Consider the following 15,776-nt stretch of genomic DNA (forward strand, 5'->3'; position numbering starts at 1 on the left):
GGTTTCTGGGTAATGTCCACTTCTCCCTCCTTTCCAGGCAAGGAGATGGGGTGGGATAGAAGAAGCAGTTGCCCTGATGGGGAATGATGCCCATCCGAAGCGAGCATCTTGCATTTGTACACAGCTGCTGCTTCTGTACTTTGTCCTCCCTTTTCTGACACCCCCTCTCTCCACTCAGGAAAGCCCCACTAGAGAACTCGGGGAGCAGCAGTTCCCTGAGATGAAGGAATCGACTTCCTCATTCCTGCCAAGCAGCCCCAGTTCCCTGAACCCATCTGACCGACTCAGTGCAGCAGACAGTTTCTCTGACAGGACTGCCTCTGAAGAGAGTGAGCCTGGTGAGGTGGGGTGGGTGGGAAGTGAGGGCATGATGCTTGGTAGATTTTCCCCATCTACCACAGGAAATTTATATTCCCAAAAGAGCCCTCCACCTGTGTTAGGTTTGTGAAGCCCTCCTGTAGCAGGCCAGGCAACCCTCCCTGGGGGAAACAGGAGAGTTCCTTAATGCCAGGCCCCGAGGGAGATGTTCTCACATTGGATTTCCAAGGATAGTGGGCCCCCTTTCTGCTGTCACTTGGAGGAGGTGGGCCGGGGTCAGGAGGACATGGGGGAGAAAGTGTTGCTAGAGGTAAAGTAGATCCTAGGACTGGAATTCCCAAGACTGATGAAGAATCACTGTTGCTCCATTCACTTTCCCTGGGAATCATCATCCCATTGCCCTTGGGGTGACCTCACCTTGCCCTTACTGTTCCAACTAGTCCTTGTTCCTCTTTGTGGTCCTTGGGCTCCCATATTACAGCCCCCTGATGCCAGCCACCTCTTGCTTTTGAATGTGTTTTTTTGTAATTGTGGCCTCTTTTCTGAGTGACCATCTTTTCTGAGTCAGAGTCCATCAGAGGAAAAGAAGACTGGACCTCAGCTCTAAGAGATGATGAGATTAATTTAGTAGCTTCTTGAGGGATCAGAGGGCCAGGGGAGCGCAGGCTAGAGACATGGGCCTTCTTCAAGCCAGGCCTCTTTACTCTTCCTTTCCCACCTGGGGCAAAAAGCTCGTGAGGGAGGTCTGGGCATGGGAAAAAAGGTGACTGACAGAGCCTTCTTTACAGGTGGTGGGTTCGAGTGGGACGATGACTTCCCACTAATGCCAGCCAAGTCATCTTTTGTGTCTTCACCGGGGCCTGGGATGCCAGACTCCATGCTGCCCAACCTACCAACCCCACCGAAGCAGGTGCTGCCCGTCCAGTTTTCCCGCTTCACTGTGTCTCCCACCCCAGTCTCCCGATTCTCCATTACGCATGTCTCTGACTCAGACATTGAGTCTGTAGGAGGTGAGGGACCAGGGCTGGGGGGAGAGGGGAGCAGAGGAGAAAACAGGGAAAGCTTACTACCAAAGACAGGTTCAGAATTGTGTAAAAACCACAGAGGGAGCCATAGGAGAATCAATTTGGGGCTAGAAAAGATCTTAGGAGCCATTTAAACTGGTCATCTTATTTCAAAAATGGCATGAAGGAGGCATAGGGAAATTAAGTGATTTAATCCAGGGTGTCCAAGTGGTGAGTGGAAGAACTGGGGTTTGAACTCAAAGCCCTCCAGCCCTAAATCCAAAACCTTTTTCAACTTCATTATGTCATTCTCATTTCAGAAATTCTCAACACCATTTTTTTCAATGACTGAATATCTGCCTTCTCTCCATAAAAAATCAATTTAAAACAGAAAAAAAACAAAACCCTTGTAACAAATATTAATGAAAAGCAAACATTCCTCCTTGAACCACATCCAAAAAAACAGGCCTCAGTCTATACCCTAAGTCCATCTCCATTCTGTCAGGAGGTGCTACCTTCATTTTTATGGAGATTTAAGAGTTATGAAGTACTTGCCTCACAACAAAGAAAGATAATGTCAATATTAGTCTCCCAGAATCATGGAGGAGAAAATGGACCCTCAGTCATGTGACTTGCTCTAGGTCATCTGGCTACTAAAGGTCAGATGTGGGATTTGAACCCATTTTCCTGGTTCTAACCCAATATTCTTTGCACTGCCCTTCCCTGCCTGGTTTGAGAAGACACATTTTCTTTATGGATTGTATTCCTTTGCCCCTTTAAGGGAGGGACTGTGTCTCGTATGTAGTTAATTGTCCTCTGGGGATGTCTGAAGGAGAGCCACCAGGGGCCAAATGGCCTTGAGTTCATGCCCCATCTTCCAAAGGGTCTGTCCCATGGGAGGGGGAGATGGCAGAGTCTGCACAGCACCCAAGAACAAAACTGACACCAGGGTGGGTGGTGGGGGTTGCTGAGAGACAGGCTTGGGCTTTGAGAAAGCCTAGCAGTTATCGCTGACCCGCCGTGCCTTATCTGGCAATGAGAGTTCTCCATCCTTGGAAATATGTAAGCTAAGCTAAGGAACTGGGTTGCCCCTAGAGGGGATGCTTGATTGGCTAAGGGTGCTGCACTAGAAGACCTCAACCAGTCCTTTCAAGACTCAGATTCTAGAACATGGTGGTCCCCAGTATTGTTCTGATTGGCTTCCAACCTTAGGATGGAGAAGGAGCTTGAACCTACTTTGGGGGAGGGCCAGTCATCAATAAACATTTATTAAGCACCTACTAGAAGCTAGTCTTAAAATGCTACAGGCGCTGTCCTAAGTGCTGGAGGCATTGTGTTAAACCTCTGGCAGCAGAGGAGTCCAGCTGTCCTATTGAGCCTGCCCGGGAATCCTCCCTCTCCTCTGAGGATGATGGCGATGGGGCTTAAGTGACTTATTCAGGTTCACACAGCTAGGAAGTATCTGAAGCCAGGGCACATGCTTAGGGAAACTCGGTGAGAAGGACACAGGACCAACACACACCAGCGCCGGGGCAAGAATAACCACCCTCGTTTTCCTGTTTCAGGAAGCAGTGAAGACGGTGACAGAGAATAACTTGGGCCTGGAAGGCACTTCGGAATCTCTTGTGCCAGCGTGGCTCTGTGGACCAGGGCAAGAAGAGACGCCCCTCCCGGCCCCAAGACGAAGCGGCGGAGGAGATGGGGGGGTGGGTTGTCAAGAACTTGGCTCTATTTTTTTAGACAGATTTTATCAGAGGCATTTGGTTTGCTGCTAGCTCACAGAGACATCACCCCCCAACCCCCCGCCTTCTGCCCCTTTGTCCGGTACAGGTGCAGCCATGGATGATGGTCTATGTGGACATATGTGCTTGAAGGCATGCGGGTTTGTGTATAAATATACATATATAAATGATAGCGTTAAAGGGTAGACTTGCAGAATCCTGCTCCCATTCTTACCTTCCCCCCTTGAAGGGAGTCAATACAACCCCAGTACTGCTTGCTCCTTCCTCTGGTCTGTGACTTCTCGGGGCTCACCCCTTCCTGCTGCCCCAGTGCCTAGTGAACCCCTGCTTCCTAGAGCTGTAGTGGGGATGGGAGCCCATGTCTGCTGCTCCCAGGGCCTTCCTCTCTGCCCCTGCTCCCTCGGATCCTGCTGTACATACATTGGATTTCTGAATCTCCGCCCTAGTGTCATTCAGTAATACTGTCTCCCTCAGCTTCCTACTGGGACGTGTTTCTGCCTTGTCTCCTTCAACTCATTTAGACGGCTCCTAGCCGGACCCTCCCCATCCTCCTACCCTCCTGCCTCCTTTCTGCCAGGAGCTGGGTCTGCTGGAAGATGGGCCAACGGGCGGGAGTCCCACACCCCTTCCTTAGTGTTTGCCTTTTTTTATTGCCATGTTTTGTTTTGTTTTTGTCCCTTCAGCCCTTCCCAAGCAGAAATCTGGGCAACATTTCCAGAACAGCTGTTGCTGTGGAGGGGGAAAGCGAAAGGGTCTTCCCCTCCAGAAAACAAGATTTCCTCACCCCAGGGCCTTGGTGCTTTGGGGCAATGGGAAGGGGTAGGTGTCACTACCAGCACAGCCTCATCAGGGAGACAATGGGGCTTCTGGGGTTCCCTGTCCTGCTACAGGTCCTATTCTAGAGGTTGCTGAGGGGGAATTTAGGACAACCTCTGTCTACAGGGCACACAGGCAATATATGGGAGAGCTTACTAGGCTAACTGCCCTGGTCTGCCAAGGAGAGCATGGAGGGAACTCCTTCCACTTGACTGTCCATTTCCATGTTCAGTTTTGGGGTCCCTCTTCCCCCTTGCTCAGGCGCTAAGGAACAATTGGGGGGCAGGGTAATAGCAAATGGGGCTCAGCGGGAATATTTTTATAATGGTGAATGCAGAGAGAATGGGACCATGATAATTTTAAGTTATTGTTGCCAAAGAGATGTAAAGAGTTTATTGAAGGGGTGGGGGTGGGGTGGGAGTGGGCAAGGGTGGGGTGGGAAGGGACCTTATTTTTGGTTTATCCTTTTTTTTTTTTAATTATTCATTTGAGGCTTAGAATGCTGGTGCAATGATTTTTTTTCTTTATTTAAAAAGAAATTAAGCTAAGAAAAAAGCCTTTAAGCCAAGAGAGTGTGTTCTCCTTTGGGGCCAATAGACCAACCCCTGTAGGTCGCAGCCTTGGGAGATGAGAGTGGGAAGAAGGGTAGGCGAATGATAACGCGTGTATGTGTATGCCCACATTGTGCAAGAACATTGTGGGGGAGAGCACAGCGTAGCTTTCTGTGGGTAGGTGGCCCACATGTTCCAGCATGTGTGTGTGTGGCAGGTACAGCTGGGCCTTGTGCGAGTTGCTAGGGCAATGTCAGCCTCACCTATGGGGGGGGGGGTGCAGAGTCTCCTGCCTGGGGGTGGAGACCATTGAATGTTTTCCCATGATGTGCTTGTATTCTGGTGTGATTCAAACATGTTATAGCTTGAAAGTTCAGCCCTGCTGGCATCTATTTCTAGAAAGGTAAGAGGCGTAGAACCCGCAGATCCTTCCGATGGATGTTTCTGAAGACAGGCCTTTCCTAGCCCCTGTGTATGCCAGGCTCTGGGCCTCTAGGCACTATTAACTAAGTGTCCCCCTTGCTGTCTCTGGAAGTCCCAGAGGCATCCTCCGACGATGGGAGGGAGGAAAGGAATGGGACAGACCCCAACTGAAGAGTCTGGCTGCACTTTTAATGGCTGTGGGTAAAATGAGGCGACAGAAAGCATAGGCCAATCAGACTCACTCCTGGGTTTCCCCTTTTCTGGAGAGACAGCCCTGGTCTCCACCTCCCCTCTTCCCCTAGCCAGGCTGGGCCCTCCAGTGTCTCCCTTCCGAGAGTGATCTAACTTAGATGTCCACAGCTGAAGGGCAGCTGTGGTTGCCTCCTCTCCAGCTTTCCCTTCGTGGTCTTGGAGATGAGACTTTACAGAGTTCCTGTCTGAAGGCTCTGGGCTCCAGATCTCAGGGCAGGAAGTGGAATGAGGAGGACCAAAATTGTGACCCGAGGACAGGGTGGCACCTGGGAATAAAGAAGTGTGGGTCTCCTGGAAGGGGGGTCCTGTTTCAGAAAGGGGCCCCTGGTGACAGAAACCTCCTGGATCTTCCCCCTGTTGCTCAAAAATGGAGAATACTCTGATTAACTCTTCCACAACAACCCTTGAGCTATGAATGAAGTACCAGTGGGGAGAAAAAGGTTGGCCAAAAAAAAGTCTGTAGATGGTTTACCCTTTGCACCCCTGGAGAAAGGGCAAGCAGGGTGAGGTGTCCCTCTGTCCCAGCTCTAAAAACAAAAAGCATCTTCAAGTCTTGAGGAAAGTGGGTAGGAGGGAGCTGGGAGGGGAAGTAGGGAGATGGAGAGGATACTGGAGTCCTTTTGCCTTGGATGGTCCCGGCTGCTCTAGGCAAGGTGGGGGAGGGGAGTGAAAAACGAAGAGAATGAAAGGAGCTTCCCTGGCAGGAGGGGCAAGTGCCCCATGCAAAGCCCGATTGCCAAACTATTAAGCAATTTTCAGGGGTCTGGCTGCTCCTCTTCAGGCCAGGAAAGCTTTCGTTAATCCTCGGCTTTCTGGGACGTAGCCTTGTAACTATTCCTTCTATGCTGCTTAGATTTGAAGCCCCCCCCCCCCCAATAACCTTCCTGGTATTGTCTCCTTTTTGTCTAGTCTTTGTTAAATGCAACAGATCTTTAAAAAATAAAAAAAAATGTAGCATCCCAGTGGGGCCTCACCTCCACCCACATCCCACCAAGCAAATGAGGTACATTCCTTAAAGAAGAGACAAGGTCCCCAAATATCTCTGCCATTGCTACCTTGAAACGGAATGCCAGGAAGATCTTCCTCCACTTCTAGTTCTCCTTGCTGTTGTTAGAGCTTTATTTATTGGTTCACTGGGAAGTAGGGGGTTAGGGCTCTTTTTTCCAATCACGTATTCTACATCTTATCCGAGTCTCACCAAGACCCGGTTAAAGTAGTTAGGAAAGATGAAGTGGGGTCCCAGAATTAAGAGTTGGTGACTGCCAGGCCTTCCAACTGACTCATCCACCTGTGATCAAATCCGTTCTCATACTCTCCCAGTTGTGGCTCCTATCTATTAGGCAGGGTGGTCAGTGATGGAGATACAGGCTCTAGCTGAGGAATGGGGGGAGAAAATAGGGGGTGGCCTTAACTGGCCTACCAGGGATACTGGCTTCCCCAACCTTGGCCTCATTTAGTACCACATGCCAAGCACCTGAACTTCCAGTGGTGTCTGGTGAGTACAGAATGACTGTTCTTGCCTTCCGTCTAAGAATGGAGTAACTCCCAAGCCTTTGGCTCTTGTGGCCCAGAAAACTGCTCCCAGGAGCAGTTCAGGATGGCGATTGGACAAAGTAAGAGTTAAAAAGTCCAGCCCATATTTGATGGAGAATCACAAAGGGGTTGGGTTGGAGCTCTCCCTCCTTCTTGGGGCAGCCCATTCCATTTTTGGAAAACTTTAATTGTTAGGAAGTTTTCCTTTAAACCAAGCTTCTTTGCTCCCAATACCTTTGGTCCTAATTCTATGCTGAGGAGCTGATCAAAACAAATATCTTTCCAAGGCAGTCCTTCAGAAGTTCCAGTTCCTGAAATTTGGAACCTCCTCCATAACCCAAGAAACTGGGACCAGGGGATGGGGGAAGCCAGAAATAGCCTCTCCCAAAGGGCCTTGTTTTTGCACTCATGCTAAAGGTCTGAACTCGACCTCCCCAATCTCAATCACAGTCTAATTTCATGTTTCCCTTCTGGGAGCCAGGAGATACCTTCCTGGATCCTGTAACTCTAATCCAACTCCTGCCCCCAATTTGTGCCAAATAGGGTCAGGGTGCCTTCACTGGTCTCAGTTTCTTCTTACATTTGTAAAATGGGCAGTGAGAACTTATTCACTTGGCTTGCAGAGCATTCGTCTCTGCCTCTGATATTCCTGTTGTTTGCGGGCTGGGGTGTAGAAAGGATGTCAGTAGGAACAGTAGGAAATGGGCAGGAAACTCAGATCCCAATCCTACTCTGACCAAGTTCTGTGCTGCAGAAGTTGGAGTTTCAGGGAAAAGTCTGGTTTCCTTTTAAACCAAGAGGTAAACTGTGGACCAAGTGGGAGCTGGTTGTGATCTAGTTAGGCATGGGCTTGGCACTCCCTCTCCCTGGGCTACCCAGGCAAGCCCAGGGGAAATGGTCCTCGTTTCCCCTGGTCCTATAGCCCTGCCCTGCCAGGTCTCCCTCCCATCTCGTTGGATGGGTAGGTTGGGCCTAGGACAGCAGGGGAACCAGGACCAGGTGCTGCTGGTCTAGACCCTCTTCCCCAGCCCCCAAATTCTACTTAAAGGCTGCATGAGGCTCAAGCTGTCTTGGATATTTTTATTAAGATAAAGGCTATTATTGTATATTTTATCAATACGGGTCATAATTGCTGTATTTTTTACCAGTGCTGATTTCCATACAGCTCCCCAGCATGTGTGTAAAATATTGTTGGTCCGATAATAAAGTTTTTAAAATATCTTAAACTTGGCTCTCTTTGCAGTCAGCTGGCCCCTGTCCATCAGGGAGTCACTTCTCAAATGGATCACCTGAGAGGAAGAGGAGTGTGGGCAAGCAACCATAGCAAAGGATCTCTTGGTACCTATACTTGACCCTCCCCCAAACCCCAGGAAAGAAAGCCAGTAGTGAAGCCTGAGGGGGGGGGGAGTGTCTGAGGGGGCGGGGAAAGTAGGGGGATCATGCAAGCCTCTATCCTAGCAACCCTTGGGAGGGCAAGGAAAGAATGAACTCTTAACCAAACACTGCCAGCACCATAGAGTAATAGCTGGCATTTATATAAAACTTTGTAAGAGTTTTACAAATACCCCATTTTATCCTTACTTTACTTTATTTAACCCTGGGAGTTAGTGCCATTGTTGTCCCTATTTTACTGATGAGTAAACTGAGGCAGAAGTTAAATGACCTGTCCAGGATCACAGTGTCTGAGGCCAAATTTGAACTAGGGACTCTTCCACTTAGATGCCTCCGTTTTGGGTCACAGACAAAAAACTCAGCCTTAAACTACCTCAGACTAGGGAAGGACTCGGGAAGACCTTTTTTTGGTCAATGAAGTTTTTGGCAATGTCAGCTTTTGAATTCTCCCGAGAACTGGGTCTTTCTCCCTCCCTTGACTGCCACAACCCTGACCCCACTCTCTCGGCATGACTCCTCTGTCCAAAAATGACTTTTGGATTTGCTGTTAGCGATCTCCGAACCTGCTAAGCTGTGGGGGACCCCAATAGCTGTCTGGGGCCCTCTCTAGTCACTGATCTTCCCACATTATCAGTTCCTCCTACATGGCAGCAACACCAGGATGTCTCGTCAGCACCTGGAACTCGTGTCCAAAATGGAACTCGCCATCTCTTCCCCCAACCTCACCTTTTTAGAAACTTGCCGATTTGTCGACAGAGCCTTCCTATATGCCTGGATTCACAACCTTGATTCCTCCTGGTATGCCCACATTAGCTCTGACTCGTCCACACTACTCTCACGGATGGGGCCTTTAAAAATCACTATTAACCTCTCCGAGTACACCTATGCCTCCTCCCTGTGTAAATGAAAGCTTCTAAGAGGCTGGGGATTTTTATCTTTGTAATGCCATCACCAAGCATGGAGCCTTGTACCAAATGGGGCACCTTAATAAATGTTTATTGAATTCTGGAAAGAGGAAAGACCTTTTTCATTCAGGATCCAGTTCCCCGGGGAGCAGAGGAGATGTGGCCAGGGGCAAAGGAGGGCTGGGAGCTTGAGGGGGAAGCATGAAGACATGACCTATCCCACCAGAACCCAGATCCGGGTCAGAAACCAATGTTTCCCTCCCTTCAGAATGCACAGAAAAGGGCCGTCGGTCAGGGAGCCACTCCGCCATTACTGGCAAGTCAGCAAGGAAATAGGCCACACACTTTGCTTAGCATTTTTAATTGCTTATAAATTATTTTGCAAACAAGATGCCTTTCAGCCACAGGTCCCATAATGGCTATAGATAGCTCCCATATTGACTTTTCTGGCACCCAGGGGTTTCCCACTGGGCCAGCAGCTTGGGGAGAAGAGGAACAGAGGAGCTCCAGCTCACACTCGGAGTGGAGGGGAGAGGCTAACAGCTTACTGCCAGGGAAGGCAAGACCAAAACCAGCAGCACCCACGTGCAGGTGCACAAAACGCCCAGGTCTCCTGTGCCGCATCCTGCGAGAGTGGGAATGCCCCCAGGCCTCCAAATCGCCTGTTCCTCACTTTTGGTCAGCCTTGCACGGCAGAGGAAGTAAAGGAGCAGGGGAAGATTCTAGTTACAAAGAGTTGTTTCTTTATACTTAAGTGGGGAGGGAGATGGAAAGAAGCTTTTGAGGCGGCTCAAAGCGCTCCCCTCATACTGAAAATCAAAACTGTAACAGACCATGAGAATGTATAGTAACAGCCGGGCCCGAGGAAGGCTCAAGAAGTCAGTGGCCAAACTCGCAGAGTAAAGACGATGAGCCACCTCAGGTAGCCGAGGGGTGAGGGGACTGCCACGCTAAGCCCATGCTACTGAGGAGGGCTACTCTGGGATGGGGCAAAGATGCTGGAGGCCTGCTCCCTCCTCTCCTGCCGGGGAGGGAGAAATTGGAGACACCCCATCCCAAGGGTGAGGAACCAGCCCCAGCCCAGCCAGGAGGACCTTCCGCCTAAAGTAAGTCCTGGGGAAGATTCCTCTTAGGGTTCTGCCTCCTCCCTGTGAGCTCTTAAGAGTCCCACTGCCTGCCCGATGACCAAACGTGGTGGGGAAGTTTCCTTAAGCCTTCCTTCTTGAATCAAGTTAAATTAAGAAGGATGGGCCCCAGCCTGAGTACTTATTCTTAACAGGGAGGTAACAGTGTGCAAAGGCAGAAGGGAAACCACTTTATTGCTATAATGCAGCTCGTTAAAAGCAGCTTTGGTGGAGCTTGGCACTTGGCGCTAGTCACAAGCCTATAAAACATACATGAGGCTCAGGCTAGAACCGCAGCTGCACATACCTTCCCCCTTCCTCCCAGCAACCAGCGTAACCCAGCATATAGAACTGTCCAAAGACAGAGGCAGGGAGATGCTGAGGGATGAGACAAAGGATGGGCCACAGAAGAGGCCCTGATTCCTTAGAGGAAACCCAGCTAAGGTGGGTGATAAGATGGGGAGGGGGGGAGAAAAGTGATTTATTTGGGCCCACTCTGGAGGCTAGTTAAACTAACTGACCCATGAGAGGAAACCCAGAAAGCAGAGTTTTTCTGGCTTCCAGTAGCCCACCGAGATCCCAACCACATCGGTTTTTAACTCTGGGGAAAATTTGTCCCAGTTCACTTATTCTTCAGACAAGGTGATTTCAAAGGAAAACCTCCTGCCATCCCATCAGCCTCCCTTCCCCTGAATGCCTGGGATCCAGCCCAGGTAAGGCTGAAGGCTAGGATGGAGCCTGGAAAAAAGGCTTGGAGGAAAAACACTCCCCCCCCCCCCAAACAAAGGACACTAAGGAAAACATGCAAATGATTACAAAATAGATGTGTGTATAGTCTAGAATGGCGACGCCAGCTGGAGAAGACTGTCATCAGCTGAGGAGTGGAGCAGACCTGTCATTTGTCACCGTTGGCTTTAGCTGAACATTAGCAAAGGGATTTCTGTGGAGAGAAAAGAAAAAGCAAGTCTTTAATGAAGAGCACTTCCAACATCCCCACTGAGGAAGGAGTCAAACTTAGCTAAGGGAGAAAAAGATGCTTTGCTGTGGAACAGGGTCCAGCCTTGGGTTGGCTTCATCTCCCGCCTACATTCCCGAGTACATCTGCTCCTATTCCACCCAGCCTCAGGCCTAAACCAAGCTTGCAGACAAGCAGGCAGGAGGGATTCAAGCCCAGTGTTTAGGTTTGCACTATTAAAACAAATTCCTTATGACCCCATTTACTAATCGGTAATTTGAAATCTTTGGGTGGATATCTGTGTAGCTAATGTTAATCATTTCCAATAAACTTTTTTTTAATAGATGCAAATTGAGGACAAAAGAATTACAGCTAGTGGTAGGGCACAAGAACCCATTTCTGGCACCTCTCCTATAATGGGCCTGGGTGGGATTTTCTCTACAGAGCCAAGCTCAGAGCTCTTCTATTTCATAGCTCTCTCTCCCCCAGGCATGCTGGATCAGAATCTTTCCTCCAGAGAATTTAGTCCAATCTGGCTGCTTCTGTCAACAAAAGGGGTCGAGGGGAGCTACTCTCCAGTGGCTGGAGAGCACCTCATAGAGAGCAAAACACAGTCAGCCACCCCATCCACTGAAGAGGACAAGAAGGGTGGAAGAATTTGGGTCCCCCACCCCCAACTAATTCCACCTAAGGTGTAAGGTGGGAGTATCCCACACACCATTCTCCATCATGGAAGCAGGAATTTTCTGCATGGAAGTCAGGTAGGAGAGCTGGTGCCTTCAGTGCCCTTAAAAAGTACCACCCAAAACATGGCCCAAATGGAAGAGTTTAGTGAGAAAAGTCCCAATTAAAGCAGATGAGCTCTATTCTTTAAGGAGTTCCCAACACAACAGGGGTGTCTTTCTACGTCACACACACAGATGCAGACGATCATGTTATATCCAGTAATATATCATGTGATATACGCACACACAGATGGATGACTGTCCCTAGCACTCCACAGAGCCCCAAGGCAAGCAACAATGTGCAGACGAGTACCAGGCCTTTTTTATCGCTTGTGACACACATGTATGCACACGTACACATTATGCAGCCACATCTTAGGCTCCAGCAGGGACCCACGACTCAAAGATGCTCAGCTGTTGGGCTACGTCAGTCCTGGAGAGAGAGGACGGGGCCAAAAGCGGTAGCCCACAGCCTTCACCGACCACTCCAAGGAGAAGCGAGGCTCCCTGGGCTTGTTCTCATGCTTTCCTCCCACTTGACATCCTTCTCTACCCGCCTGCCCAAGCCGGGGACCAAAGCCAAAGGAACAAGACACAAGCGGGCACGATGGAATGAGACAGGGACAGAGCGCTGTGAGAGACAGGGAGACGGATGAAGGCTCCTTTCTCTCATCATCTCCAGCTGGGGGCTCAGGGCAGGGCAAACGAGGGATGCCGGGTTGAAAAGATGAGTTTCCACAAAGCAAGTGATGGGGACGAGACGAGTTCAGCATAAGGTGCCGCTGGACAGCAACACCACAGACACAACATGACAAAGGGTCAACCTGAGGCACAGACAGGGGAGGCAGGCTCCCAGGTAAAGCCAGAGGAAGCCAGTCCCCGAGCCTCTTCCCCGGCGTATTACCTTGAATGCTGGAGAGAGCCGAAGTGCAAACTCATCGTGAGGAGCCTGGCCAGGGGACAGGAAGAAAAGGGTGGATCGTACTAACCCAAGCCAGGAACAAGGAAGGCAGGGAAGAACCACAGCTCAACTCTGAAAGCCCAAGAGGGGGACAGGGGTCTGGAAGAAGTGGAGGGGGGAAAGAAGACGTTTTCCTTCTTGAAATGAAAGGTTTGGGATTATGTGAATCTTTTTTTTTAAAGAATGATTTATTAAAAAGGGAATTAAGAGATGCATACAGACCTGCATAGCTCCTGTTGTGCCCAAAAACATTTGAGAAAGCTGTAGTGAAGTAACTGTCTAAACCACCCAAAGCTCTTCTATGCAGACCCTCCAAGGGACATAAATCATCATTTCCACCCAAGTGGGCTCTCTCTGCTTGCAGGCTTCTTTTGAAGGAGAGGTCAGTGACTATCTGCTTGTTTTTCTGATTAGGTCTCAAGAGACTGGAAGTAGTGGCATCCCATTTTTTCTTGCAGAGGTTAGGAACAAGAGATTTTCTTGGCTCCTTTTGCCCCAAAGTTTATGGACAAAGGAGTAGGGGCAAGTAGAAAGCTTCTGGAGTTGGCAGAAGTTGACATTTGTTTCTTCCGTGCACTGGAAAATGAAGATCTATACAGGCTGAGCCCGAGGTCAAGAAGACACATGTTCAAATTTGGCCTCAGACACTTAACTAGCTGGGTGACCCTGCATAAGTCACTTAACCTTTGACTGCCTCAGTTTTCTCATCTATAATATGGGAATAATAATAGTACCTACCTCCTAGGGTTGTTTGTAAAGTTCAAATGAGATGATATTTGTAAAGTGCTTTGCTAACCTTAAAGTGCTATGTGTGGGAGGCAACTGGGTGGCTCACTGAATTGAGAGCCAGGCCTAGAGAAGGGAGGTTCTGGGTTCAAATCTGAACTCAGACACTTCCTAGCTGTGTCAATTAATTCCTAGCTGGATAAGACAATTAATTGTTTTGCCTAGCCCATACCACTCTTTTGCTTTGGAGCCAATTCACAGTATTGATTCTAATATGGAAGGTAAGGGTTTAAAAAAAAGTGGGGCCAACATCTGCTGGGCAGAATTACTGAACAGCACATCTGCAGGGATGCAGGGACTGCGTCTAGGTCCTAGCATGTATATACCCTATAGTTGTAAAATTATGTTTCTTTTGTCCCCTCCTTTAATAAAAAGTCTAGCCTGAGGGAGCAATTCTAGTACTATGGTTAAAAAATATCCCAACCTTAAGTAACCATATTATTGTGAAAGGAAAAACCAAACCCCATCCCCAACCCCAAGCTTCCTCCAGTGGTTTCCTTTGTAGACTAGGTGCCATCCGACTATCAAGGGAAACTGTGTGAGTTCTGGGAAAAGGAATATACTCCTTTGGAACAGAGGAAATGGCCACTTGTGAATGAAAACAGACTTTAAATGACTGGAGCCAAGTTTGAACAAACCACCTTTCGACGCTAAATTTTGAGTGTGGGAATTTTCCTTTCCTTTTAGGAAGTATTTTACAGTTATTTATGAAAGCTGCATTTTGATCAATGCAATGGCAAATCCATGACATGGGATGCCACACGGCTCCTGAGACAGAAGGGAAGGACTCCAAATGAAGAATGAGACATCACAATAGCCAGCTTTTAGATGGAGCTTTGAGGTCAGCAAAACACTACACATATATTTTATCTTATTTGAGCCTCATGACTGATATGAGGTATTATTTTTTTTAAACCCTTACCTTCCATCTTGGAATCAATACTGTGTATTGGTTCCAAGGCAAAAGAGTGGTAAGGGCTAGGCAATGGGGGGGGGGGGTTAAGTGACTTGTAAGGGGTCACCCAGCTGGAAAGTGTCAGAGGCCAGATTTGAACCCAGGACCTCCCATCTCTTGACTTGGCTCTCAATCCACTGAGCTACCCAGCTGCCCCTGATATGAGGTATTATCCCCAGTTGACTGCTAAGTACCAGGGCCACCTAGCTAAGTTAAGTGTCTAAGTCTGGATTTGAACTCAGTTCTTCCAAGTCTAACACAACATGCCAAGCCAATGAGTGAATTTACTTTGCTTAACTATGCATATACTACAAGGACTTTTTTCTTCTCTGTTTCTGTCTGTCTGTCTCTCATTCAATGGGGAAAGGAGATAAACTAAATGCTTGTTAATTTTTTAAAACAATAAAAAGAAAGCAGTAAAAATTTGTTTTACTGTCTAATAATCATATAATAGGTAGTATTTACATAGAGTACTTCATACATGTTAATTCTTCTGAAAGTTAACTCATATGATAGTATATGAAATGTATAATAACCCAGTGGAATTGCTTGTCAGTTCTGGGAGGGGGGAGAGAAGAGGGCAGGAAGAGACCATGAAGAAAGGGAGGGGAGGGGAGGGGGAAGGGGAAAGGGAAGGGGAAGGGGAAGGGGAAGGGGAAGGGAAGGGAAGGGAAGGGAAGGGAAGGGAAGGGAAGGGAAGGGAAGGGGAAGGGGAAGGGGAAGGGGAAGGGGAAGGGGAAGGGGAAGGGGAAGGGGAAGGGAAGGGAAGGGAAGGGAAGGGAAGGGAAGGGAAGGGAAGGGAAGGGAGAATATGAAAGGGGGGGAGCTCAGTGGATTGACAGCCATATCTAGAGACAGGAGGTCCTGAGTTCTAATCTAACCTCAGACACTTCCTAGCTCTGTGGCCCTGGGCAAGTCACTTCACCCCCATTTCCTAGCCCATACCACTCCTCTGCCTGCCTTGGAACCAACACACAATATTAATTCCAAGACGGAAGGGTTTAAAAAAGAAAGCATATAAAAGTGACAAATATGGGGTTCTATACGGCACAAGTACTTCTAATAAACACTTATAGAACTGGAAGGCCATGATGGAGACGTGTCTATATTCCTGTAACAGGCTCTGAGCCTCAAGCTCCAAACTTGCTCCGTGGTGGCGCTGTGAAGTTGGCCACTCATCAGAGATTAACAAAGAGAAGGAAATACTTAGAACATGCACAATATAGTTTTCTTCAGGAAAAACAAGAACTCCACAAATAAAACAATGGCGTCAAAACCCTGTGGCCAGACTAAATGGGATATAGTGTCCATGAGCTTACTTTAAAAAAATAAAA

The 15,776-nt window shown here is 48.6% G+C and overlaps 2 protein-coding genes across 17 annotated transcripts in view; one reads left to right on the forward strand and one right to left on the reverse strand.

Moving 5' to 3' along the window:
- AATK (apoptosis associated tyrosine kinase) overlaps positions 1 to 7,865 on the forward strand; it is a 225,325-nt gene extending 217,460 nt beyond the window's left edge. For 8 of the 13 annotated variants that reach the window (XM_056817352.1, XM_056817354.1, XM_056817357.1 and 5 more), the window contains 3 exons: positions 179 to 338; positions 1,107 to 1,328; positions 2,888 to 7,865. In XM_056817352.1, the coding sequence (XP_056673330.1) occupies positions 179 to 338; positions 1,107 to 1,328; positions 2,888 to 2,916 (411 nt within the window). In that variant the 3' untranslated portion in view covers positions 2,917 to 7,865. The remainder of the gene's footprint in view (positions 1 to 178; positions 339 to 1,106; positions 1,329 to 2,887) is intronic. The other 5 variants (XM_056817353.1, XM_056817355.1, XM_056817363.1 and 2 more) reach the window with 1 other exon arrangement.
- Positions 7,866 to 9,281: 1,416 nt separating this feature from the next.
- BAIAP2 (BAR/IMD domain containing adaptor protein 2) overlaps positions 9,282 to 15,776 on the reverse strand; it is a 166,966-nt gene continuing 160,471 nt past the window's right edge. For all 4 annotated transcript variants that reach the window (XR_008916446.1, XM_056817364.1, XM_056817365.1 and 1 more), the window contains one exon: positions 9,282 to 11,000. Coding sequence is in view for 1 of the 4 variants with exons in the window: in XM_056817364.1 (XP_056673342.1) it covers positions 10,931 to 11,000 (70 nt within the window). In the remaining 3 variants the exon portion in view is untranslated. The remainder of the gene's footprint in view (positions 11,001 to 15,776) is intronic.

The sequence above is a fragment of the Monodelphis domestica genome, chromosome 2, assembly GCF_027887165.1.
Source record: "Monodelphis domestica isolate mMonDom1 chromosome 2, mMonDom1.pri, whole genome shotgun sequence".
NCBI lineage: Eukaryota > Metazoa > Chordata > Mammalia > Didelphimorphia > Didelphidae > Monodelphis > Monodelphis domestica.